This window comes from Choloepus didactylus, chromosome 2, assembly GCF_015220235.1.
Source record: "Choloepus didactylus isolate mChoDid1 chromosome 2, mChoDid1.pri, whole genome shotgun sequence".
Classification (NCBI taxonomy): Eukaryota; Metazoa; Chordata; class Mammalia; order Pilosa; family Megalonychidae; genus Choloepus; species Choloepus didactylus.
Genome location: NC_051308.1, coordinates 126,478,885 through 126,502,508, shown reverse-complemented (window position 1 = coordinate 126,502,508; position 23,624 = coordinate 126,478,885). Strand labels below are relative to the sequence as shown.

Sequence of the window (23,624 nt, the reverse complement as noted above, 5' to 3'; positions counted from 1 at the left end):
AATAATACCGCTATGAACATCAGGTGAAAATGTCTGTTCATGTCCCTGCTTTCAGTTCTTATGTGTATATACTTGGTAACAGGATTGCCAGATCATATGGCAGTTCTATATTTAGCTTCCTGAGGAACTGCCAAACCATCTTCCACAGTGCTGTACCATTTTACATTCCAACCAGCAGTGAATAAGTGTTCCTATTTCTCCACATCCTCTCCAACACTTGTAATGTAATGTTCTGTTTTGTTTTGTTTTTTTAATAGTAGCCATTCTAGTCAGTGTGAAATGGTATCTCATTGTGGTTTTGATTTGCATTTCCCTAATGGCTAATAATGTTGAGTGTCTTTTCATGTGCTTTTTGGCCATTTGTATTTCCTCTTTGGAAAAATGTCTATCCATGTCTTCTTCCCATTTATTAATTGGGTTGCTTGTCTTTTCTTTTTTTTGTGTGTGTGTGGAGTAATAAATTTCTTTAAATATTCTGGATATCAAACCCTTATCCAATATGTGGTTTCCAAATATTTTCTTCCATTAAGTAAGCTGCCTTTTCACCCTCTTGACAAAGTCCTTTGAAGTACAAAAGTATTCAATTTTGTGGAGGTCCCATTTATCAATTTTTTTTTCTTTGCTTCTGTTTTGAGTGTAAGGTCTAGGAAATGACCATGTACCAATGGATCCTGAAGATGCTTCTCTACATTTTCTTATAGGAGTTTTATGGTAGTGGCTCTCATATTTAGGTCTCTGATCAATTTTAGTTAATTTTTGTATAGGGTGAGAGATAGGGGTCCTTTTTCATTCTTTGGATATGAATATCCAGTTCTCCCAGCACTATTTATTGAAGACACCATTCTGTCCCAGTTGAATGGATTTGGGAGCTTTGTCAAAATCACTGACCATAGATGTGGGGGTCTATTCCTGAACCCTCAATTCATTGATCAATATGCTTATCTGTATGCCAGTACCATGCTGTTTTGACCACTGTAGCTTTAATACACTTTAAAGTCAGAAAGCATGAGTCCTCCAACTTCATTCTTCTTTTTGGATTCCATAGGGACAGTTTCTCTGACCTACTAGGTCGATTTGCCTTATTATTAAATGTAATAGCTTGTAAATAATAGCTGCTCTTCTTGGCATTTATACAAAATAAGTTTTATTCATTATTCTCTCCTACTTTACTGTAAGCTCCATGAGGAAAAAAATGTTGAGTGTTTTTGCTCACTATTATGTAGACATGGTGTCCTACTGCCTAATACATGATAGTTAGGGGCTCAACAAATATTTGCTAAATGAAGAACTCATAATGACTGTTTTAGGGCTTTTTCTTTTGATATTTCTTTATTTGCTTTACTTTAACATATTAATGTTTTCTTTCTCTACAGTCTTCGTATACTAACTTGATTCACTGTTACTCTTTCTTCCTAGTTAATCTAAATTTTTTTTTTAAATACAGGCATTTAGAGTGATACAATTTCATCAAATACTGTTTCCAAAAGATGCTGTTTTAGATTTCCTGGCTGCTCAAGCAAATACCATACAATGGGTTGGCTTAAACAATGGGAATTTATTAGCTCACAGTTTTGAAGCTAAAAGAAAAGTCCAAATCAAGGCATCATAAAGGTGATGCTTTTTTTCCAAAGACTGGCATTCTGGGGCTGGTTGCTGGCAATCCTTGGTCCTAGGCTTTTTTGTGCCATAACAATGCACATGGGCCTCTTCTGGCCTCTTTCTTCTCTTCTGTGTTCCATTGACCTTCAGCTTCTTACTTCCTGTGACTTTCTCTCTTTCTGCCTGAGTTTCATTCTGCTTATAAAGGATGACAGTTACAGGATAAAGACCCACACCTTAACTGAAGTAATCTCATCAAAAGGTCCTAGTTTAAATGGGTAAGTTTAAGAACATGTTTTTCTGGGGTACATACAGCTCCAAACCAATAAACATGCCATAGATTTTGTTATAATGTCTATTATTTTTATTTCCATCCTGCAAAAACACAGTCATGATGTAGTCTCTCTACTCAAAAACCATAAAAGCTTGTCATTTCTTTAGAAAACAGAACAGCAAACCAAATTTCTTAGAGAAGCAATGAGGTCAGCTATAAATTGATTTAATGGACCTACCCTACCACCCCATCCACCTACATTATAATCCAATCATATCAGGCAACTTACTCTTCTCTTAAGCAAGTCATACTTCTCTTTGTTAGTACTTTTCCTCCTGCCTGCAGCAGTCAGAAAAATGTCTTGAACATGGTAACTTAATAAATGTTTGTGGAAGAGTTCATATCATTTTTCATGATCCAAGTTAAGATTTTTAAAATTGACATCTTTTATAATTTTGAATTATACTTTTATCACATAATTTCTAATTTTATTGTACTGTAATCTGACATTACTTTTCTGTTTATTTTTGCTTTAAAATTTATTTTTTTATTTTTTGTTTTCTTTCTCTTTTTAATTTTTTGTTTTCAAAAAATTTTGTATTTGTGCTAATCTATTTTTAAATTGCAATAAATACTTTTTTGTATCTGATATTTCAATTTTTATCTAAGACCTAAACATATATGAAAATTGTATTATATTTCTTGGCTTTTCTCTCACCATCATCAAACTGAAATCCATGAAGGCAGGAACCATGCTTGTTTCTTATTCACTTATTCTTAACACCTGGTACATGTATGTTACATTAATAGATGCTCAGTAATTTTTATACAGTTGTCTTCAATTTTATTCTCCCCAGTGCTGCTAAACTAAATGTACCTTTAAAGAGTTGTTAGATAGACTGCCATATAAAGAAATGAATATAAAAATATACATAATGCATGGGTTTCAATTAAATACAGCAACAGATATTGAGCTCCTAGTATTAATCAGATATTCTAAGAGTGGGATACGAACACAATTCCTGCCCTTGAATTCTATGAAGACACACAGGTTAACAAATAACTGATATGGTGTATTAAAAGGAAGGTATGCATAAAATGGCGTGGAAATAAGAGGTGAGGAAATCTTTAAATTGACTACGGGAAGGAAGTAAGGAAGGAAACTCTGTAGCAGGAGTAAAATTTCTTTATAGATAAGGAAACCAAAATCCAGGCAAACTATAGTAATGTGGCTAGCGATAAAATCAAACATGACTACTCTCTCAGTTCTGTTCTCTTTCCATTATATCATACCTGCTACCAATCAGCAGCTCACAAAAGAAAAACAGGACCAGATTTAGAGAGTTCCAAAATAAAACTGGGAGTTTAGTCACCGTAACCCATCTCCCACCAATATAAATAATTAAGGTTTGCACAAAATTTATGAAAAAGTTAGCCAGGTACCCTGTAAATTGAAATAGGTTTCTAACTGATTGGCCTATAAAAAGGAATGCGACCATATGAATGGTGGTTAAATGCATTTCACCAAAGAGATCTAAATGTTCAAGTTCAATCAATCTGATTTAGAAATCAGGAAAACAAATAGAACAATTAAGTTGTACTGCCACCATCAGAAAAAAGAATTAATGCAAGGTCTGCAGCAAATCTTAAAAGAAGAGAGGTACAAAGTGCAACAATCTGACAGCATTTATTCAGCACTTTTCAAGGAAGTAAGAACCTGAATAGGTAGATTCAAGTATCAAAGTCAATACAGAGATACCTTCTTTTGAGGGGTAGGGATGGTTCTTTAGTTTTTTCCACATCTTACAAGGTTATCCAATTACATTTGTTTACCAAGCAATCTTTCCATGGCTAATTTGCTCTCCCATACATTTTGACCCATAACCCTGACTTTGGAATACTACAAAATTATTTAACCCCTTCCCTCCCCTATTATAAAGTAATAAATTAGCATTCTGAATTATACATTAATTTTTGTCACTTGGTTAGCATGAAAAAAAATCCCAAAGAATCTACTCAGTTCTAAGAACAGTGTAAAAAAATGTTTATGAATCTAAAAAACTTAAGACCATATGCTAAATCAGTGACTGAAAAAAATGGGAGCCCACAGAGTAGATTCAGGTCACAAATGGATTTTATTTGGCTTGCACAGTTAAAAAAAACAACAACCACCCTTTTAAAAATTTCAATATTTTACATAAAAAAGCATGTTTTCAGCTTCTCTTGAAAAAACCAAAACTCTGGCAAATATTGGGTCCTGCATTATCACATGGCAAAAATGGGCCACAGTTAAGTAGCCAAAGCCCCATTTATACGGGACATTTGCTCTCCAATTCCTTATGGTCCCAACCATTCCTTTATCTCCTTGATGCTGAGACCAAATGCCAATTGCCATGTATCATTGTGTTTATACTTGTTTTCTTACACATTTCATAGAATAAATAACGCTATTCTTGCTGGATAAGAACTGCAAGTTCAGATAAAGAAAAATTAAGTACCCTCCACTCCTCACGTTAATGCAGTAAAACAAAGCTAGGATCAAAGATATCAATTTACCTTAATCTGAGTCTGTTCGATTGACTTTTCCCATATCTGCTGATCATACGCTCCAATCTGAAACAGGGAGCAAGCTATTTAAAATGTAAAAGAAATCTTTATATTTAATTCAATCCTTGCAAAGGTAACAAAACTAATATCAGTACAATACATGGAAAATGTTTATCTTTCTCAGTTTTAGAATACATTAATATTTCCAAGAACTGTTTCCTTCAAAACTCTAAAATAACTGGATCTAAACATAAGTTTAAAAGCAAGGCTCAAAGTATTTCAAATTAAATATTACCTTAAAAGATATTTCCACTTCTTAAGGAAAATATCAAAAGAAAAACTAGAGAGGAATAAAAGACAACAACACAAACCTAGAACATAGGTTTCGAGGGGACAGATTAGGGGTAGGGAAAAGGGAGTTATGGCTTAAAATGTACAGAGTTTCTATTTGGGACGATGGAAAAGTTTGGAGAAAAAAAAGGCAACGACAGCTCAATAAGATTGTTGACAGTACCAATCTGGACTGTCCTTTAAAAAAAACAGCAGTTTGATCAGAAGCAAACTTAAAAGCATATGCTTTGGCGTTGTGTATCCAACTCAGAGAAGGGAGGTGACCTGAAAATCTTATTTTGGGGACCTGGAACTTGGTTATAAAGACATAATGACCTGGCTGTGGGTTTTTTTTCCCCCATCTGTATTGAGATAATAATAATATCTGGCACTATCAAACTCAGAGAAACATAACATGGTATTCTTTGCGGAGCCTTTTGCAGGAACTAAGCTTCACAAATAAAAAATACTGACATTACCTCTTTGGTACCACGATATAGCATCTCTCTCATTTGAGGCCATCTGTGTCTCCAGCCAGAGAATGGGATTTCACTGAAATGAAGGAAAACCAGTCGTGAGTCAGGTTTGCTAAGTGGCATCTCCCCAGGTTAGATAGGTCGAAAGAAAACCGCTTCTCCCAGCCGCTCCAATGAAAAAACTGTGTCTGTCTCTGGATGTTTGCCAGAAAACAAAAAAACACCTGGTGCAGTGGAGACAGGAAAAACCTCTGCGATATTTTGCGGTTTGGGATGCAGGAAGAGGGGGAGGGGAGGAGAGGTCGCTAGAGCTAACTTGCACCCTCCCTTCCCCGTCCCCAGCGCCCGGTTCTCACCTGGCGCCCGCAGCCCCTCAGTCCGCCGGCCAAGGACCTCCTCAGTGCCTCGGCCTAGTCGTGGGGTCCGGGGCGAGGCGGCGGACCTGCCAGCCCGCATCTTCCTTGGGAGCAGAGGACGCCGGTGGGTCCGTTACCATGGAAACCGCGGAGGGCGCCCAGCTCCCACGGTGCCACAGTAACCGCGCCCTCCAAGCCGGACCTATAATGTCACCGGACTGACTAAAAAATAAGCAAAAAATGAAGTGGAGAAAGAGAGGTCTAAAAAGTGAAAAGGCTCTTAGCTAGGCCGCTAGTTCCTTCGGCAATTGCAAAAGAGTCCGTGCCGGGCAGGATAAGGCAGGTGCAAAGGCGTCGGGGTCCGGGAGATAGCTGCGGCGGGACAGCGGAGCAGCGGGGTAGGCGGGAGCTTGACCTCGCCAGGCCAGCCAGGGCCGGGCTGTGACTCAGCGGGCTGAGCCGGGTGGGAGCAGCGTGGCAGACCATCACGGAGCCCCGCCACGGCTTCCGCTTTCCGGGTTTCCCTTCGAAGATGGCTCCGCCCCTGGACTGGGCCTGCCAGCCGACCCTCGGTGCAATCCTGGTATGGGGCGGCTGGGAGACCACTCTACAATCCATGGCCATATCCCTCTTCGGGTCCCAGATTAAAAGTCATTTCCTCAGAAATGACTTTACCATCCATCGATCTAACGGAGGTCTATCCTAATACTCCAATATTTCCCGTTCACTTCTTTGTGGTACTAATCAGTTTATAGGTTTCTTTGTGTCCAGTTACTTAATATCGGATCTTCTTCACTGGGCTGTGGGATCCATGAGGTTAGAGACTCGGGCCTGGCACGAACTTGGCACATAGGTTTTCAGTATTTGTTGAACAAATGTTTGCCTGAATTTACCCTGTCCTGGAACAAAGGGCCTGGCGTTCTGTGGATTAATGACTCCCTCTCCTGCCTCTCCTCAGCTCTGGGATTTAAGCCTTCTGGTTAAGGCCTGGGGTAGTCACAGGGGCCTTTTTCCAAATGAAAGTAAGGGAAGGTGACGGCAGTGAAGTCTTAGGTTAACTTAAAAGTAGGTTAAGGCTGCAAGCAAGCTGATGGAGGCCAGGAGAAAAGAAGGGTTGCACCCTAAACTATTTAAGAATTAATAGTTTTTAAACCACGTTCATCCTCCCCTCAAAACTTTGCCGCTAACGGAGCACTGACCCCTAGTGGCCATTTTCCTCACTTCACTTAAGGCAGTGTTCCTGCTTGCCCAAGATATATGTGGCATTTGGTTCCAAGCACTGATGATTAGAATAGCTACCACTTGAGAAACCTGAGGTGTGATGCTAAATGTTTTACAGATAATATTTCTTAGAAAATATAAAATCGGCATAAAGATGGAAGTTATCCTCATAACTGATTAAGAAGATAAAGTAACTCACACAGGACTAATTTTTAATCTCATTATTTCACAGACTTAATTTTTTATATTGCCCACTTGGCAGTAGTTTCCTTTCTGCTTTTGCTCTTGACAACTTTTCCCTTCCTTAGAGATAAACATTACAAATCTGTTGGGTTTCAAAAAATGTCTAACATTAAAAAAAAAAAAAAAAAAAAAAACCTGGATAAAATGACAAATTAAAAAGTCATTTTTTTGTAAATATTTGCTTTAAGACTTATTCTAATAACAAAAGCATTATACTTCATTCTTTGATGGAAAATGAGGCTTTTTGTCCTGTGTATGGAGGAACCAAATCAGTTAAGTCATAGTAAATCCTAAACCATTTTTCAAGAGCCCTGTTAAAAACTCAGGGCATCTTGAAGCTGCCACTGAACCAAAGCATGGACTTTGACCCAGAACTGCATTCAAATCCCTGCTCCCGTTAATGAGCCATGTGATCTTAGGCAAGTTCTTCAACCAAACAAGCCTATTTTTTCACCTGTTTTGTGGAGCTATACCATTTAATCTGCAAGGATTAAATGAGATACCCTCATATAAAGTACCTGGCTCACAGCAGTTACTAATCAGAATGAGAGTTGTCAGTGTGTAGAACAGACACCCTCAATTAAAGAGATTCACAGAAACAAAAACTGATGAAAAAAATCCATTATGTTGTGTCACTAAACACATCAGTGACATCTGAAAAGTCTATACACTACCTTCAGTAACTAATACTGCATGCACTTTCAGAAATACCTACATCACCAGAATAAAAATTTAAGATTGACCTCTCACAAGTAGATATAAACTAATTTAAGCGACAGCAGGCATAACTGCCACGAATGCCCAATGTAATTTTTCTTCCTGAATGCTTGTGCATCTAATATGGATAGAATTTTCTCCCAGACATTTGTGACCTTTCCTTTAGGAAATATTAGGGGACCTAAAGGGGCTGGAAAGTAATACCCTAAAAACAGGTTCCAGGTATCTAGAATTCACGTACAGGTGTGCTATTCATTTTGTAGTAAAACATCAGTAAAGGACAAATCAGACTTTGTTTATTAAAAAAATACTTTACAGGAAAAAAAAAAACCTCTATGCATTCCATTGTCCTATTTTACAAAGAAATAGCTTAACAATATAACACACTTAGACAGCTACAAAAAAAAGCACTGTGTTAAAAGATTATTCACACAAATTTAGATTTGACTATTCATTAGAAACCTTTTTAAAACACCTGTTAATGTCAATAAACAAACTAAGGCCACACAACGCAAATAGTCCGCCAGGCAAATTATACATTTCATCTATATGCAAAGACCTCTTAGATAAATTAAAGCCACAGGAAAAAAAGTCTTAGCTGCCAGTCAAAATGGAGTTTAGTCACAGAAAACACTATTACATGAAAATTTACAAGTGATAGAAGTATTATGTATTTCTTTAGAGAGAATTGAAAAGTGCTATATTAAGAGACAGTGGTCTCCTTAACTACATGCACAAGTGGATCCTAAACAATGTATGAAGAAAATGAAAGGTCATAATATCTATGGAGAGATACTTGCTTTTAAAGCAACAAACTTTCAGAATGAGGATAGGTTCGTTCCTTAGGTGCTAAAGAAAAACATTTGTCCTGTGCATTTCCTCTATCTACCTCATAACCAATAAATTCAGCTACAATCTGTTTGAAAAAAAAAAAAAATACCAGAATTGTCAACTTCTGACATATGCTAGTGAAAAGTTCTTTTTTTTTAACTGATAGCATGTGACAAAATAGATTTATTAGAAAGACAAGGACTCAATTATCCTAAAGGTTTAAATGCAAATAAATTTTAATGGCAAATATAGATTAAGATATAATGGGCTAATATGAATGATCAAGAATATATTCATTAAAGATTTTCTTGGATTTTAGAGTCTTGTTCCTATATTAGCTTGCATTCTTGACAGTTTATGTAGGGAAAGGAAATAAGCAAAAGTTTCCCCAGTCATTGTTAAGTGTGAACTTTATGCCTATTCAGACTGATGCAAGACATCTTTTCCTAAGGTTTAGTAAAGAATTTTATCTAATAAGCTCCTTTTTCCCCCTACAAGAGCTTGTAATATTAGTCAACTGATGTTTCAAATGTCCTCTCAGGGGAAAGGGAACTTTTCAAATATCTTTAATTAAAAATAAAGTAACAGCTGAATAAATTCTAAGTATTGAATAAGCAAATTAAAAGTACAATCAAGCCTAGGAGTTCATTTTTAAAGACTTAAAACTTTGGAGGGGAGAACTAATAGATAGGTTTATATTATTATTGCTTTATGAATTTGGGATATCTTTTTGAATCATAATCCTACTCCTAGAATATCTTGGTAATTGCAGAATGACTTCTGGGGTAGAGGGAAGGCATTTTTTATTTTTAATGGATACCATAAAATCATTCTAGTCACTAAGTTAGGAATATTCATTTATTGGGTCCCTTCCATAAGCAAATTTTAAAAATATCCCTCTGCTAATACTAAAACTCAAAGCCACATTTTGCAAGCAATCTCAGAATTGGCACAATAGATGACATACCAAAAAGGAAGATCAGATTAAATTTCAGTTATAGTTTCACTGCCATCACTAATTTAACAAATCAGAGGACGCCAGATTGCTCTATGCCTCACTCCACCAGACCAAATAATTTAATGATTTAGAAAGGTTGCAATCATTTGTATCACTAAACTAGGATACTGCATTGAAAGCAGTAAGAAACTCAAAACTGCCGTTTTTATATTCATCAGTGTTTAAAGCATGCTATTAAAATCTAATACTCACAAAGGACATTCAGAGTTTCCAAATACATTACTAGCTAAATGTTTCTCTCCATTCTAATTGCAGTTCTAACATACAATGAATTTATTAGTACTGATTTAATACTGTATACTCCTTAATGTGTTTATATTGGAGGTGAGGGTAGAATGCTTTATAAAAGGAAAATGGGGATTTGCTTGTGATTGTAAGGTCTTTGCAGATCCGCTGGTTCCTGAGTGATTAAACACAGTGCTGGCTGTCAGGAGACAGTCTCCTCATTTATTAGCAATGACCAGCTTAGATGACAGATGGCATCTGCTGGATGGCAAGTGGGAAATGGGGAAATCGGATCTTGGAAGACAAGAAAAATTAAAATAAAGAATTTTTTGCTTTAACAACTTTTGCTCTTCATTATATTTTAAAAAGCAAATGTTGCCTGAGAAGAATTTTACTTTGCACAGCCTGTAAAGCTCTATGAAATTCTTCTACACAGAAGAACAAAAACAAGAAAAAACCCAAACCCATACATTTTGTAATTAATCCCCCTCCTCCCAAAAACAACAAATCAAAAAACACTCTCAAAGGCAGGTCCCTTAAACATTAGTCTTGATAAACTAGAATTTACCCTAGAATTATATCCAAGATTTAAAAACACCCCTGCAATAATCACATTACCTTTCATACCATTCTAATTACCTTATTTACAAAGATAACTAAAACCAACATCACTTCAATTCATAAATGGTTTACATGAAATGTTTCTCTATTTGTCTTCATCCTTGTAACAAAGAATACATACATATACATATATATAAGGAATAATACAGATTCTAACTAATCACTGCAGTAATTTGCTGATGGTTACTTTTTCTATCGGTTTACACAGTGACCTCTATACTTTGCTAATATGCATTTAACTACACAACAATATTGCCACAAGTAATATTTATATAAGATTTAACCTATTTCAGAATCTTTTAGAGAAAATTCATATTTGAATATTTCAAAAGATGCAGCTAATTTTTACGGTGAAAGACATCATAAAGCAGCATCTTATTTGCCTATGTTAATGTAAATGTTCCAAAATCTCACCCTCCAGGAAAAGAAATCTCCAAATTGCACAATAACCAAGTAGATAACTAGAATCTGGTTCTTAGGGTGTGGGGAATACTCTTCCTTTATTAAACAAAAGGCTTATTGTATTATAACTAAGAGAAAGTAAAATGTGTATCACATTTAACATTCTAAAATAACAGAAAGACCACACTAACTACATAATAGTGCCTGTTTTAAAAAAAAGATTTTTTTAAGAATTGGGCATTAAGCATTAGGCTACCTAAAACTCTGGGATGAAGGCTTGTGCCACATTCCTTACCAGAAAGTAGCAACACAGCGATAATGAATAAACCCAGTATTCACCAGTTAAAAACTGTGAATTGAAGTGTATCAATATATCTTTTTTCATGAAGAGGTTGATGTTAGGTAACAAAAATAGTTTTTCCTCAGCTTATGTTCAGAATATGGCAGCCTCATCAGAAATAGCAATATTATTCTTTAAGTTTGATACTCGTGATCAGTTTAGGAAGCAAAAGTATCCACACAAAATGTGAGGATGCTAGGAAGCAGAGTGATAGAGTATCATGTCAGCATTATCTCTTTTACCCAAAATATCTTCTCTTGTTACCACATATTGTAGAAGAGATTAATGAACCATGAATAATGAATGACCAAGGACTAATCATCTTTAGTTTTTTTTTTTTTAATTGAAATATCCACTAGGCTTTAAATAACAGATACAAAAAAGACAGTTCGGATCAGAAAGTGCTGTGCTGTCCCTTGTGTTAAGAAACCAGAGAATCACTGAATTTTTCTTAGAAACTATTTGTTCTTTGTGTTTGGAACTAATAACTTACTTGCCCATGAACAGATGCAGGAGCTCTTTCCTGCAACCTTATGCCATTTTTTACTGTAGAAATTGAACTGGGCCATAAAGACACAAGTACAAAGTCATAAATCTGATGGTTTCAGAATAAAAGCAGGCAAATATGGCAAGAAACAAGGCAAAACAAAATTAAAAGAAGTGGACAATTTTACCAAATAAGAATCTGGTTATTCCAGATACTTCTCATTTTGATTTAAAGAAGAGATGAATTGTTACCTCACACCTTAAAACAGAAAGTAGCGCAGACCCACTATTACATACTGTACTAACAGGATAAGAATCAACTCTAACTTTGCATAATCTGTGTAAAAAGATATGCTTGACATTTGTGGAATGTCATTTCTCTTTATAGAATTATAGGCAAGATTTCTCCGATAAAACTTAACTTAAGCCAGTTATAAAACTATAACTTCACATCAAAATTTAAAAGTTAAAAAAATGTGTTTGAATATGTACACATCACACAGGAGTGTTGAATGTTCCTGCAGATTATGCTGCTGGTCAGATTCCAGTCTATTTTCCACCTTAAATCTGGAGTAGGCTGAGTTATCTGATGCTGCTGAAGGTTAAGTTCTAATGAAGGTGAGAAGGACGATGAGGTCAGTTGTCAAAAGCTGCATCTCTGTGCATGTTTCTTCAGATTCATTTTTTATTCTCACACACTGGGAGTCAACCTTCTAATTCTCTTCGTCGCTTTCCAGTTAAACCACAGTCCATGTTAGAATTGCTTTCTGTGTTTTTGAGTGGCTTCCACAATAGGGTGGTACTGTTTAAGCCTTATATGCCAGGCTAAACTGCACACTGCTGACACTGTTTTGAACTGATGGATGACATTTCTAGGGATGAAGTAGATATCATTGTCGCATAGCTGAATTCTGGCATAACGAATGCCTTCCCGCCGCATTTGGTTTAGTTTAGCTTCATCCACCCACTGTACACACTGAAGAGAGGAAAAAAGTTGCATGCGACTTAAAATATGTAATAATTTAGTCAAATAAAATATTATAATTAGCACAGGAAAACAGTGGGGCCAATGTATTTTACAATGACCATCAAATTAAAGGCAAGTAATACTAAATGGAATTCAACTTCTAAAATTTCCTGTAATACATGGGAAACCTTTTTCCTCATATTTTACTCCCTCTCTAGTAACAAAATGCAAGCTAAAAAAATAACCTACAGAATCATTTAAATAAGGATATCAAAGCACACCTAAATATCAATATTCTTTGCCACAATGAGAGCAACATTTTATCTTCTGCCTCAATGCCCATCAACCTTTTGCAAGTGAGGTATATGATGCAATGCTATTACAGGTGAGACTGATCATGGCCAGAAACTGACCAGCTTAGGCCCTTTGACCATCCCAGGCCCCACACGTTATCCCAAAGATTAATGATATCTCAAGCATTCTGCTTGGAAAGCTCTGCTTTAAATTATTTTTGACACCCCATAACACAGCCTTTATTAGTAATAAAATTAAATTCATTATCTCAGTATTCAACTGTAAAAGAATGCAAAATAAAATGGGTACAGATACTTATTTCCAATATCTCATTCAAATGAGAATAAAAAGTAAAAGTTGTTACCTGGGAAACTGGAGGTTCATGAAGGTCTAACTGAAGTCTCTGTACAACATCAGTAAAATCTTCAGCATGAAAACAAATCACGTCTTTGGTTATGCGAGGTTGTCACTCCTAAGATTAACAAAGTTTCAGGAACAAACATCTCACAATGGAAAATGATGACAAATTTCAATTTTCCTGTTCCTAGAAATGGCTACTACTAGTATAGAATAGATGCATAGCTCCGAAGGACTAAACATACATTTGCTTCTTTAGCCAACTCTTTAAAAAGTAAACACGAATAAAGCTGATAGAAGGGGGAAAAAAAATTATGAAAATCAGATTAACTGTAGCAAAATTAAACAACAATGGCTAAAAACAAATAGTTTTTGTTCAAAAACTAGTTGCATTTGCAGTCCCTCCACCCCTTTGCCCCACTACCTTCACACCACCCTGTCATGTCATCATCAGGATAGAATGCAGTGGAGGGAACATATCTCAGCAACATAAATATCACATCTTACAGTTTTAAAAGTAGAGGGAAAGAAAACAAATTATCTTAAATATCCTATCAAGTTGTGATTGAACTATACTTCTAAAAAAGGTCAGTTCAAATTCTTTTGTAATATAGAAGGCCCCTGAAGTCATAAATATATGAAAAACAAGGCAAAATAGAGTTTTTAAGTAACCAACCTCTATATTCTGAGCTATATTAAAATTAGGCCCCAATTTTTAAGAGTCCACATTTTCTTAGACAACATTAACTAACCATGAAGTTCAGTTCCATTAACTTACCATTCACCAAACTGTACAGCTTTCAAAACCCCAACAGCAGCTGTACTCTGCCAGTCAAACCCCTGACCTACATGATCAGCATGAGCTCTTGTCCTATCTTCAAAGAGGACTTCACGTGGTTCACTGGTCCGAGGTAGGTACTGGAGATTTTTAATTTCATTCATTGATCTAGAGATGATTTGGTTATGAAACAAAAGGAAAGCAAAGAAGATGCCAAATATATATATATATTTGGTCTAATATATATATATATATAAATAGCACTAAAGTGAAAAATTCTGCTAAAATACTACATTTAAATGAGTTCTAAAAAGGATTCACTGATTTTGATCATTAGCATTTAATACACTATACTATAACTCTTAATGTGATTACCAACCTCTTCCTATAGGCCATGATAAAGTAGAAGCTATGTCTCTGATAAGACTCAAATGTAGTATTTGAATATATAAAATTTAGTTGTCTAGCAACAGAAAATACAATTCAAAGCTTAAGGCTATATGTTTCCTTACCCTCAGTCATCCTCATCTTTAACTCTCAAAACATCCTATTAGACTACTCATTCAAAATGGCAAACTGAGCATCCACATGATCTCCTTCCACATTAAAACGTAAGTAAAGGCTTTGAACTAAAATGCTGGGTGGAAGGGTAAAGGGTAGAGATGAATTGACTGTGAACTAATAACTGTTGATATTGGGTGATGAGTACATGGGGGTTAATTATAGTATTCTGTCTTCTTTTTTATATGCTAAAAAAAATTTCCAAATGAAACAATTTAAATGTGATAGTAAAGGAATGAATAAGAGGCAACAAAAGTAACAGGAAATGAAACAATGAATGAGCAATATCAACAAATTTCTGGAAGCTAGAAAATGATTAAAAGTGTCTTAGACTAAAAAAAATTGAGCACAGAAAGCTAGAAGTCTAAAGTATAAAGAAGGAAACTACAGCCAAAAAGGCTGCAGGCCTGCCTAACAGACCTCGGAGAAACCTAAAGACTCAAAATGCCAGGTGTGTGATGAGGATAACAGACAGAAACGAAGTGAGACTGAACAAAGGGGACTTAAAGTGAAGTTCTGCACATGAGCCAGTGACCTCTGGTAGACTACAAGTAGAAAAGTGGACAATCAGGTATTTATCTCCATGGAGTGGACTATAGGTTGCCCACCTAGCATCCAGTCCCCCTGTTTATCTCCCTGACAGAACCCTGATTTTGATTAGGTATCTGTTCCTACCCCTTATGTGACCTCGTTCACAAGCTCCAGAAGCTGACTGAACTGGGCAAATTGTAGTTAAACTCACTCCTCTTGCCTGTCAGGGACTGATTTAGGAATGGGCATGACCTAATTCTGGCTAATAATATGAGAGGAATCTGCTAAGGAGACTTTGGGAAAGTTTCCTGGCTCCTAAGAAAGAAATATAAGATAGTCTCTTCTACTAGATATAACCAGATCCAGATGTGATGCCTAGAACTGCTTTAGCTATCCAGCAACCACAGAGGGAGGCAGTGTGAGGACAAAGCCCAGGCAAAGAGAATGACAGAGCACAGAGAAGCATAGGACCTAGTTCCTGGATGGCATCACTGAGCCACTGTCTTGTAGAGTACCTGGTGCCAAACTACTCTGGATTTCTTGATATATAGGATAATAAACATTTTACTGCATGAACCAATCTGAGTCAAGATATTTTTGCTTATGGCGCAAAGCATCCTGATAAATTTCAGCCAAAAGAACTGAATGTTCTTCTCTGAATAAATTGAAAACTTGCCATTTGAACAGAATTAGCATAATCCTCTGGCATCTTGGCATGTCCCTTAATGTCTAGCTCTATGCCTGTTCACAATGAGGTAAGACTTGCCTGTTAGCAAGCCCCATCAACATAAAAGCAGAACTCCCAGAACACCCAATGCTTTATTCCCTAAATATGAACAGGATACCCAAGAATCACCACAGATTTAAAGAAAGCATGTGGCAGCCTGACAAAGAACAAAGCAAACATTGCTGAAATTTAAAATTTCAGAAGATTAGGAGACAAAAGTCAAATTCCAAGAATCAAAAGAAAAAAGGTAAGTAACAGGAAATATGAGGAAAATCAAACTGGGAGAGATCTACTGTCCATCTAATAGATTCATCAAAGGACTTAAACAAGAAAAATTCCCATAAATGAAAGGAAACATGACTCTTCAAGGGCCTAGCAAACATCAAACAGGATGATTTAAAAAATAAGAACAAATATCCAAGCCTAAACACATCATATAAAACTTCAGAATACTGAGGATAAATAAATATTATAAGCTTTTGGGAAAATAATAGGTCACGAACAAAAGAACAAAAATTACACTGGCATTAAGATTTCTCATAAACAATATTAGACACCAGAAGACAATGAGCAATACCAAAAATTCTGTGGGAAAATACAACCTCTGGACTCCAGCTAAACTACCAATCATATATGACAGAAAAAGAAATTTTCAGATATATGACTCAGATTACTTGAGCATGTATTTAAGCAAAAGAAGGAAATAAACCTGGGAAATCGAAAACTGCAAGGAAATGCAGAAAAACAGTAAATCAAAGTCCTGGGTTAGTAAGTATGAAAAATGTCATCCACACTGACTCAAGAGAACACAAAGCTCCAAAAGATCTTCAGGTAAAAATGTGATTTGATAGAGCAGACAGTAAGATTAAAACTTCAGAAAAACTTGAAAATATGACAAAAGCATAGAATGAAAGAGGAAAAGGTAATAAATACCAACACCCTCAAAACAAAAAGAGGCCAAATAAGAGAGCCACTGTCAAATAGATGATGAAGTCAGTGTCGTTCCAGAAAAAAGGAATGTATTAATAAGATACAAGAATGAGTGAGAGGATGGAAGATATTAGGGATATGGTCAAGAAAAAAGTGTATCCACTCCCAAAAAAGGGTAATCAGAAGCTATGGCGAATACAGAACACTATTTTTAAAGTATGACCCAAATATGAAACAAACTAAAATGTGGCATGATTTTGATTATGTGGCATTATGCTGGTGAAATAAAAGAAAGATTCTTTTGTATATTATTTCTTTGTGTGGCAACATAACATTGGAATGTTAGAATAGTAATTTTAGCTTATTATTTGGGTCTGCAATAAACTCACCTGGCCATAATATTATAAATGCCATTTATTTGCTTTCAAATTTTAGAATCCACTTATTAACAAAGCATGTTAAGATCTAATTATGATTTTAAAACAGAATATGAATTAACCTCAACACTGTAAAAGAAGAGCTGACAAAAGGTGGAAGGCAAGAGAAAGTAAAGTAGAGGTGCCATTTCTTTATCTTACAAACTGGGGAGTCAAAAAGTACTCTCCATAGTTAATAAAACAAGAAAGATTTAAGTTATATTACCTAATGTTACTAAGGTAACAAAAAACTAAAAGGAATTAACTATTATGGGAATAGGTGAGGGGAAACAATCCTTATACTAAGAAATCACTATCAAAACTTTAAAAAAATGCATTGAAGTAAAAAAATGGGCAGGATTTCTCATTATAAGACCTACCATACTATTTGAATTTTTAAAAATCCTTACACATTTATAACTTGAACTTAAAACATCAGAGGGTACATAAATCCAAAGATCATCTTAATTAGCAGCATCCTTGATAAAGGACAGCTTCTCACATTGATTCTACCATTTTCAGCAAAAAGAAGTACTCACAAAAAAAGATAAGAGTAGTGTTTAAGTTCTGATTCCTTCAAAAAAACCCTATTGAAAAGATTTCACTCTCATTCAAAAGTACTTTTGAAGGCCTCAATTAAGAATATTTATACCACTCAAAAGACCATTCAGGGAATCCAAGATGGCAGATTAGGAGAGAGCAAAATTCTCCTCCATGAAAAACACTAGGTAACAGCAGAAAGTGCTCAAGAACAGCAGTTCCAGGGTTCTACTGGCTAGACAGGGACTTCTACACCCATAGAAACTGTTTGGAGAAACTGAGAGGCTGCATTTGGAGACAGGTGAGTGTGCAGCCTGGAGCGCAGCCAGGGAACAGGCAGCTGGAACCACAGATGAGCGGGGGTGGGGAGTAGCCTTCCACGCACCGGGGCACCCTCCTTAGTACCTGGCATGGGTGATAACCCTTCACAGACCTGTAGCCAAGAGCACCCGTGCCAGGGACTGGCCACTGAAGCAGGCAGACGATAGCGGAAGCCAGTAGCTTTCCAGGCCCCAAGGAGCCATCTTTGCAGCTGGCTGGGAGACACCCCTTCACAGCACCACGGCTGAGAGCTTCCTTGAGGAATTCAGGATTCAGCAGGTTTCTGACGGTGCCCACTCTTCCTCCAAGGAAGCCCACGATGTGCACAGCATAGAGGCAGGGGTATCGTGCAAAAGTGCCAGGAGCCCTCCCCCAATCCCAGCGACTCGTGGGCCAACAGCAGAGAGCAACTGTGGGGTTTTTGAGCTGGAGGATGAGACATGCAGGTCTGCAGCACCAGGGTACTACACCCACAGCCCCAAAATAGCCGGAACCACTGTATCCTGGAGCAAACTCCTTGCCAAATTGCACAGGGCATGCCTCATACCCACAGGGCTGGTGGTCCCCACTGCAAACGGAAAACTGGTGCACTGATTGCATCCTCTACATGGTTTTGGGACCCACTCAGTGCACAGACAAAGTTGGGGAGAACTGGCTTGAGGATAAGAGATGGCTAGGGTACACCATCTGCTGATAGGTCAGGGAAAGAACACTCCACCAAGCTGCAGCTCTGTCAAATTACAGATAAATGTTCAAATAAGTCTGCACGTCCAAAAAGAACCCTATCAACATAAGCAAATGCCAAGAGGCCAAAAACAATAGAAAATTAGAAAGCATATGAAGAAACCAGAAGATATAGATAACCCAAAGCCCAAATTAAAAAGCCAGAGGAGACACAGAACTTGGAGCAATTAATCAAAGAAGTACTCGCAAACATCAATATCGTGGCTCAGGATGTAAAGAACATGAAGAAGACCCTAGAAGAGCATAAAAAATAATTTGCAAGAGATAATTTAAAAATAGTGGATTTATGGAAATAAAAGATACTATTGATCAAATAAAAAGATTCTTGAAACACGTAACACTAGATTTGAAGAAAATAAAGTAAACAAATTAGCAAACTCGAAGATAGCGTGATGGAAAGTGAAAGCAAAAAGAATGGTTGAAAAAAAAATCAAAAAATTTGAAATGAATCTCAGGGAAATGATGGACAACATGAAGTGCACAAAAATAAGAATCACTGGTGTTCCAGAAGGGGAAGAGAAGGGTAAAGGACCAGGAGGAGAAGTCAAAGAAATTGTTGGGGAAAACTTCCAAACCCTGCTAAATGATATAGATATGCAAATCAAAGATGCCCAAAGAACCCCCAAATAGAATAAATCCAAATAAACCCACTTTGAGACATTCTGATCAGACTGTCATATGCTGAAGAGAAGGAGAAAACTTTTGAAAGCAGCAAGAGAGAGAAGCAACTCACCACATACAAGGGAACAATATAAGAGTAAGTAGTGACTACACAGCGGGCACCATGGAGGCGAGATGGCAATGGTATGACATATTTAAAATTCAGAAAGAGAAAAACTGCCAGCCAAGAATTCTTTATTCACTAAAGTTCTCCATTAAAATAAGGGAGAGAGAGAACCTAAGACGGCGGCTAGATGAGAGAGGGAAAAAAACAACTCCATGAAAAACACTAGATAAAAACCAGAAAGTGACCCAGAATACCGGTTACAGCGATGCACCAGCTGGACGAGGTCTGCTAGTACCACAGGGGCCGTATACTTGGTGAAACCAGGAGTCTGCATTCTGAAACGAGTGAGTAAGCTGGCTGGAAGACCCGCAGCCGCGCAGCGGTCTGGGGAAGGCAGGGCTTGGTGTTTGGAGACCGACTGGTTCTTTAAAAAAAAAAAAAAAAAAAAAAAAAAAAGGAAAAACCCAGGAGCGGCTGCAGTTGTGACAGTGGGAACCACGCAGTAAAACACAGCAGGAGGGGGCTGAGCTGGGCTCTCGGTATCTGGCCTGGAGGATAGCCCGCTGCAGATACCCTCAGGAACAGGGGAGTGGAGGGGAGAGCCAGAAGCAGAAAGAAACCCCACGGCTCGCAGCTGGCTACCTGGAGGGCTGGATGAACACCTGCCCGGGGCCGTGCCACAGCCCAAGAGCCCTGCCAGATGTCCCGTAGCTGGGAAGGAGGAACTGTGAGAGGAGAGGGGGATTGAGATGCCCCGTTGGCCATCTTGCATCAGGCTGAGAGCGCCCCTGCACGGCCCAGTGGCCCGGGGCTTCCCTTGAGGGATGGTGTGCACTGGTGACGTAGCACAGCATTCCTTCAGCAGAGGTCCTGGAAGATCACAGCTGAGAAAGGAGGCCCGCTCGGAAAACCCAGGGACACTACACCAAGTCCGGTGGTTTGTGGGTCAGCGAGAGAGAGGGTCGGGGCTGAACTGAAATGAAGGCTTAGACTCTTGAGGCGGCCTTGAATCTCCAGGAACCTGGGGGGTTTGAACATTAAAGCTGCCCCTCCTCCCTGACCACCCATATACATGCCCCACATTCAGGGCGGACGGCTCCAGCAACACACCCAAACTGAATTCACCAACTGACATTCACAAGAATCATTTCCCCACACACCACGGGGACAAGGTTGAGAACTGCATTGAAGTAAAAAAATGGGCAGGATTTCTCATTATAAGATGACTCGCAGACGCCATCTGCTGGTTAGTTAGAGAAAGTGTACGCCACCAACTTGGGTTTCTGAAAAATTAGCTTGGTATCTTTTTTTATAACTTGAAAGAACCCTATCAAGCAAAGCAAATGCCATGAGACCAAAAACAACAGAAAATCTCAATGCATATGATAAAACCAGACAATATGGAGAACCCAATTCCAAACTCCCAAATCAAAATATCAGAAGAGACACAGTACTTGGCACAATTAATCAAAGAATTACACTCGAGGAACGAAAACATGGCAGAGGATTTAAAGGACATCAAGAAGACCATGGCCCAGGATATAAGTGACATAAAGAAGACCCTAAAAGAGCATAAAGAAGACATTGTAAGAGTTAATAAAAAAAAAAAAAAAAAAAAAAAAAGATCTTATGGAAATAAAAAAAACTGCTGGCCAAATCAAAAAGACTCTGGATACTCACAATACAAGATTAGAGGGAAACTGAACAACATCTCAGTGTTCTAGAAGTCCACAGAACAGAAAATGAAAGAACAAAAGAAAGAATGGAGAAAAAAATAAAAAAAAACCGAAACAGATTCAGGGATACGATAGATAAAATAAAACATCCAAACTTAAGACTCACTGGTGTCCCAGAAGGGGAAGAGAAGGGTAAAGGTCTAGAAAGAGTATTCAAAGAAATTGTTGGGGAAAACTTCCCCAACCTTCTACACAATATAAACACACAAAGCATAAATGCCCAGCAAACTCCAAATAGAATAAATCCAAATAAACCCACTCTGAGACATATTCTGATCAGACTCTCAAATACTGAAGAGAAGGAGCAAGTTCTGAAAGCAGCAAGAGAAAAGCAATTCACCACATACAAAGGAAACAACATAAGACTAAGTTGTAACTACTCAGCGGCCACCATGGAGGCGAGAAGGCAGTGGCATGACATATTTAAAATTCTGAGAGAAAAAAATTTCCAAACAAGAATACTTTATCCATCAAAACTCTCCTTCAAATTTGAGGGAGAGCTTAAATTTTTCACAGACAAACAAATGCCGAGAGACTTTGCCAATAAAAGACCTGCCCTACTTCAGATACTAAAGGGAGCCCTACCGACAGAGAAACAAAGAAAGGAGAAAGAGATATAGAGAATTTTAACAGACATATATAGTCCCTTACATTCCAAATCACCAGGACACTCATTTTTCTCCAGTGATCACGGCTCTTTCTCCAGAAGGGACCATAAGCTGGGACACAGAACAAGCCTCAAGAAATTTAAAAAAAAAAAAATTTGAATATACTCAAAGCACATTCTCCAACCACAATGGAATACAAATAGAAGACAATAATTTTTTAACTGTAACTCCACTATTTACTTCCTACATGATATAAAATACACAAACTCTAATGACAAATCAGTGGTTTTGAACTCAACGTAAAATATGTAATTTTAGACAAATATATAAAGGTGGAGGAATGAAGGAGTATAGGAACATAGTTCATGTGTCCTATTGAAGTGAAGGTGGTATCAAAGAAAAACAAGATTGATATGGATTTAAAAGGTTAATTTTAAGCCCCACAGTAAACACAAAGAAATTATCAGAGAATATAACCATAGAGATGAAAAGAAGAGTATCCATTAAGAGAAATGGGGGAAGGGGCAATGGGGAGTTAAGAAATGAGTGTAGGGTTGCTGTTTGAGGTGAAGGGAAATTTCTAGTAATGGATGGTGGGAAAGAGCATTACAAAATTCTAAATGTGATTAATCCCACTAATGGAATGCTACAGAGGGGGTGGAATGGGACGATTTAGGCTGTATATATGTTTCCACAATTGAAAAAAAAAAAAGACAGTCTAAATAGACAACAATTGAATGCCAAGGATGAGCCTGGATGGGATTGGAGGATGGAGGACAGGAGGCTCAAAGGGACACAGTTGAGACATAAGGAAAAGGAAATATAGAATGTAAGCTTTATATCATTGTTGAATTTCTTGTACTTCCTAGCTGCGCTTAATGGGATTGCATAAAAGAATGCTCTTCTTCATGGGAAGTGTATATGTGAATTATAGTGTTTGTTCAAGGATATGTGCAGCTAGCTCTCATATGTTCAGAAGACAGAGCAATAGATGATGGATGATAGATAGGGAGGGAAAGAAATAGCAATGTGACAGCATGTTAAAGTTGGTGGATTGGGCTATCGGGGGAGGGGGGTCAGGGTATGATGGAGTTCTGTGTATAGGGTTAGTATTGTTTTTGCAACTGTACCTATAACTTTGAATTTATTTCAAAATAAAAAAAAATTGAGGGAGAACTTACAATTTTCACAAACAGACAAATGCTGAGAGAATTTGCTAACAAGAGACTTATCCTATAAGAAATACTAAAGGGAGCTCTACCAGCTGAGAAAAACAGAAAGGAGAGAGAGGTCTGGAAAAGGGTACCTTAAAGGAAATAAAGACGGGGGGGGGGGATATATCTGACAAATAAAAACCAAAGAATAAGACAGCTGATTCAAGAATTTAAGAACTGCCTTCAGAGTAATAACACTGAATGTGAATGGATTAAATGCCACAATTAAAAGATATACACTGGCAGAATGGATTAAAAAATATGAACAATCAATATGTTGCTTACAAGAGACTCACCTTAGACCCAGTGACAGAAAGAGATTGAAAGTGAAAGGATGGGAAAAAATATTCCATGCAAGCTACAGCCAGAAGAAAGCAGGGGTTGCAATACTAATTTCAGAGGGAATAGACTTTAAATGCATTGATGTCATAAGAGACAAAGAAGGACATTATACACTAATCAAAGGGACAATTCACCAAGAAGAAAT

The 23,624-nt window shown here is 37.3% G+C and overlaps 2 protein-coding genes across 8 annotated transcripts in view; both read right to left on the bottom strand.

Moving 5' to 3' along the window:
* PHTF1 (putative homeodomain transcription factor 1) overlaps window positions 1-6,073 on the bottom strand; it is a 142,141-nt gene extending 136,068 nt beyond the window's left edge. For 5 of the 7 annotated variants that reach the window (XR_005215269.1, XM_037826336.1, XM_037826338.1 and 2 more), the window contains exons 1-3: window positions 5,583-6,073; window positions 5,231-5,302; window positions 4,430-4,488 (exon numbers count right to left, since the gene is read on the bottom strand). The gene's annotated coding sequence lies outside the window, so the exon portion shown is untranslated. Of the gene's footprint in view, window positions 1-4,429; window positions 4,489-5,230; window positions 5,303-5,582 lie in introns of those variants that run through there. The other 2 variants (XM_037826337.1, XM_037826341.1) reach the window with 2 other exon arrangements.
* A 2,010-nt stretch (window positions 6,074-8,083) lies between these two features.
* The window catches only part of RSBN1 (round spermatid basic protein 1), a 51,921-nt gene continuing 36,380 nt past the window's right edge, over window positions 8,084-23,624 (bottom strand). Inside the window, 7 exon segments of the mRNA XM_037826331.1 lie at window positions 8,084-12,254; window positions 12,257-12,323; window positions 12,325-12,396; window positions 12,398-12,460; window positions 12,462-12,662; window positions 13,312-13,416; window positions 14,079-14,250. Of these exon segments, the coding sequence (XP_037682259.1) occupies window positions 12,139-12,254; window positions 12,257-12,323; window positions 12,325-12,396; window positions 12,398-12,460; window positions 12,462-12,662; window positions 13,312-13,416; window positions 14,079-14,250 (796 nt within the window). The 3' untranslated portion in view covers window positions 8,084-12,138.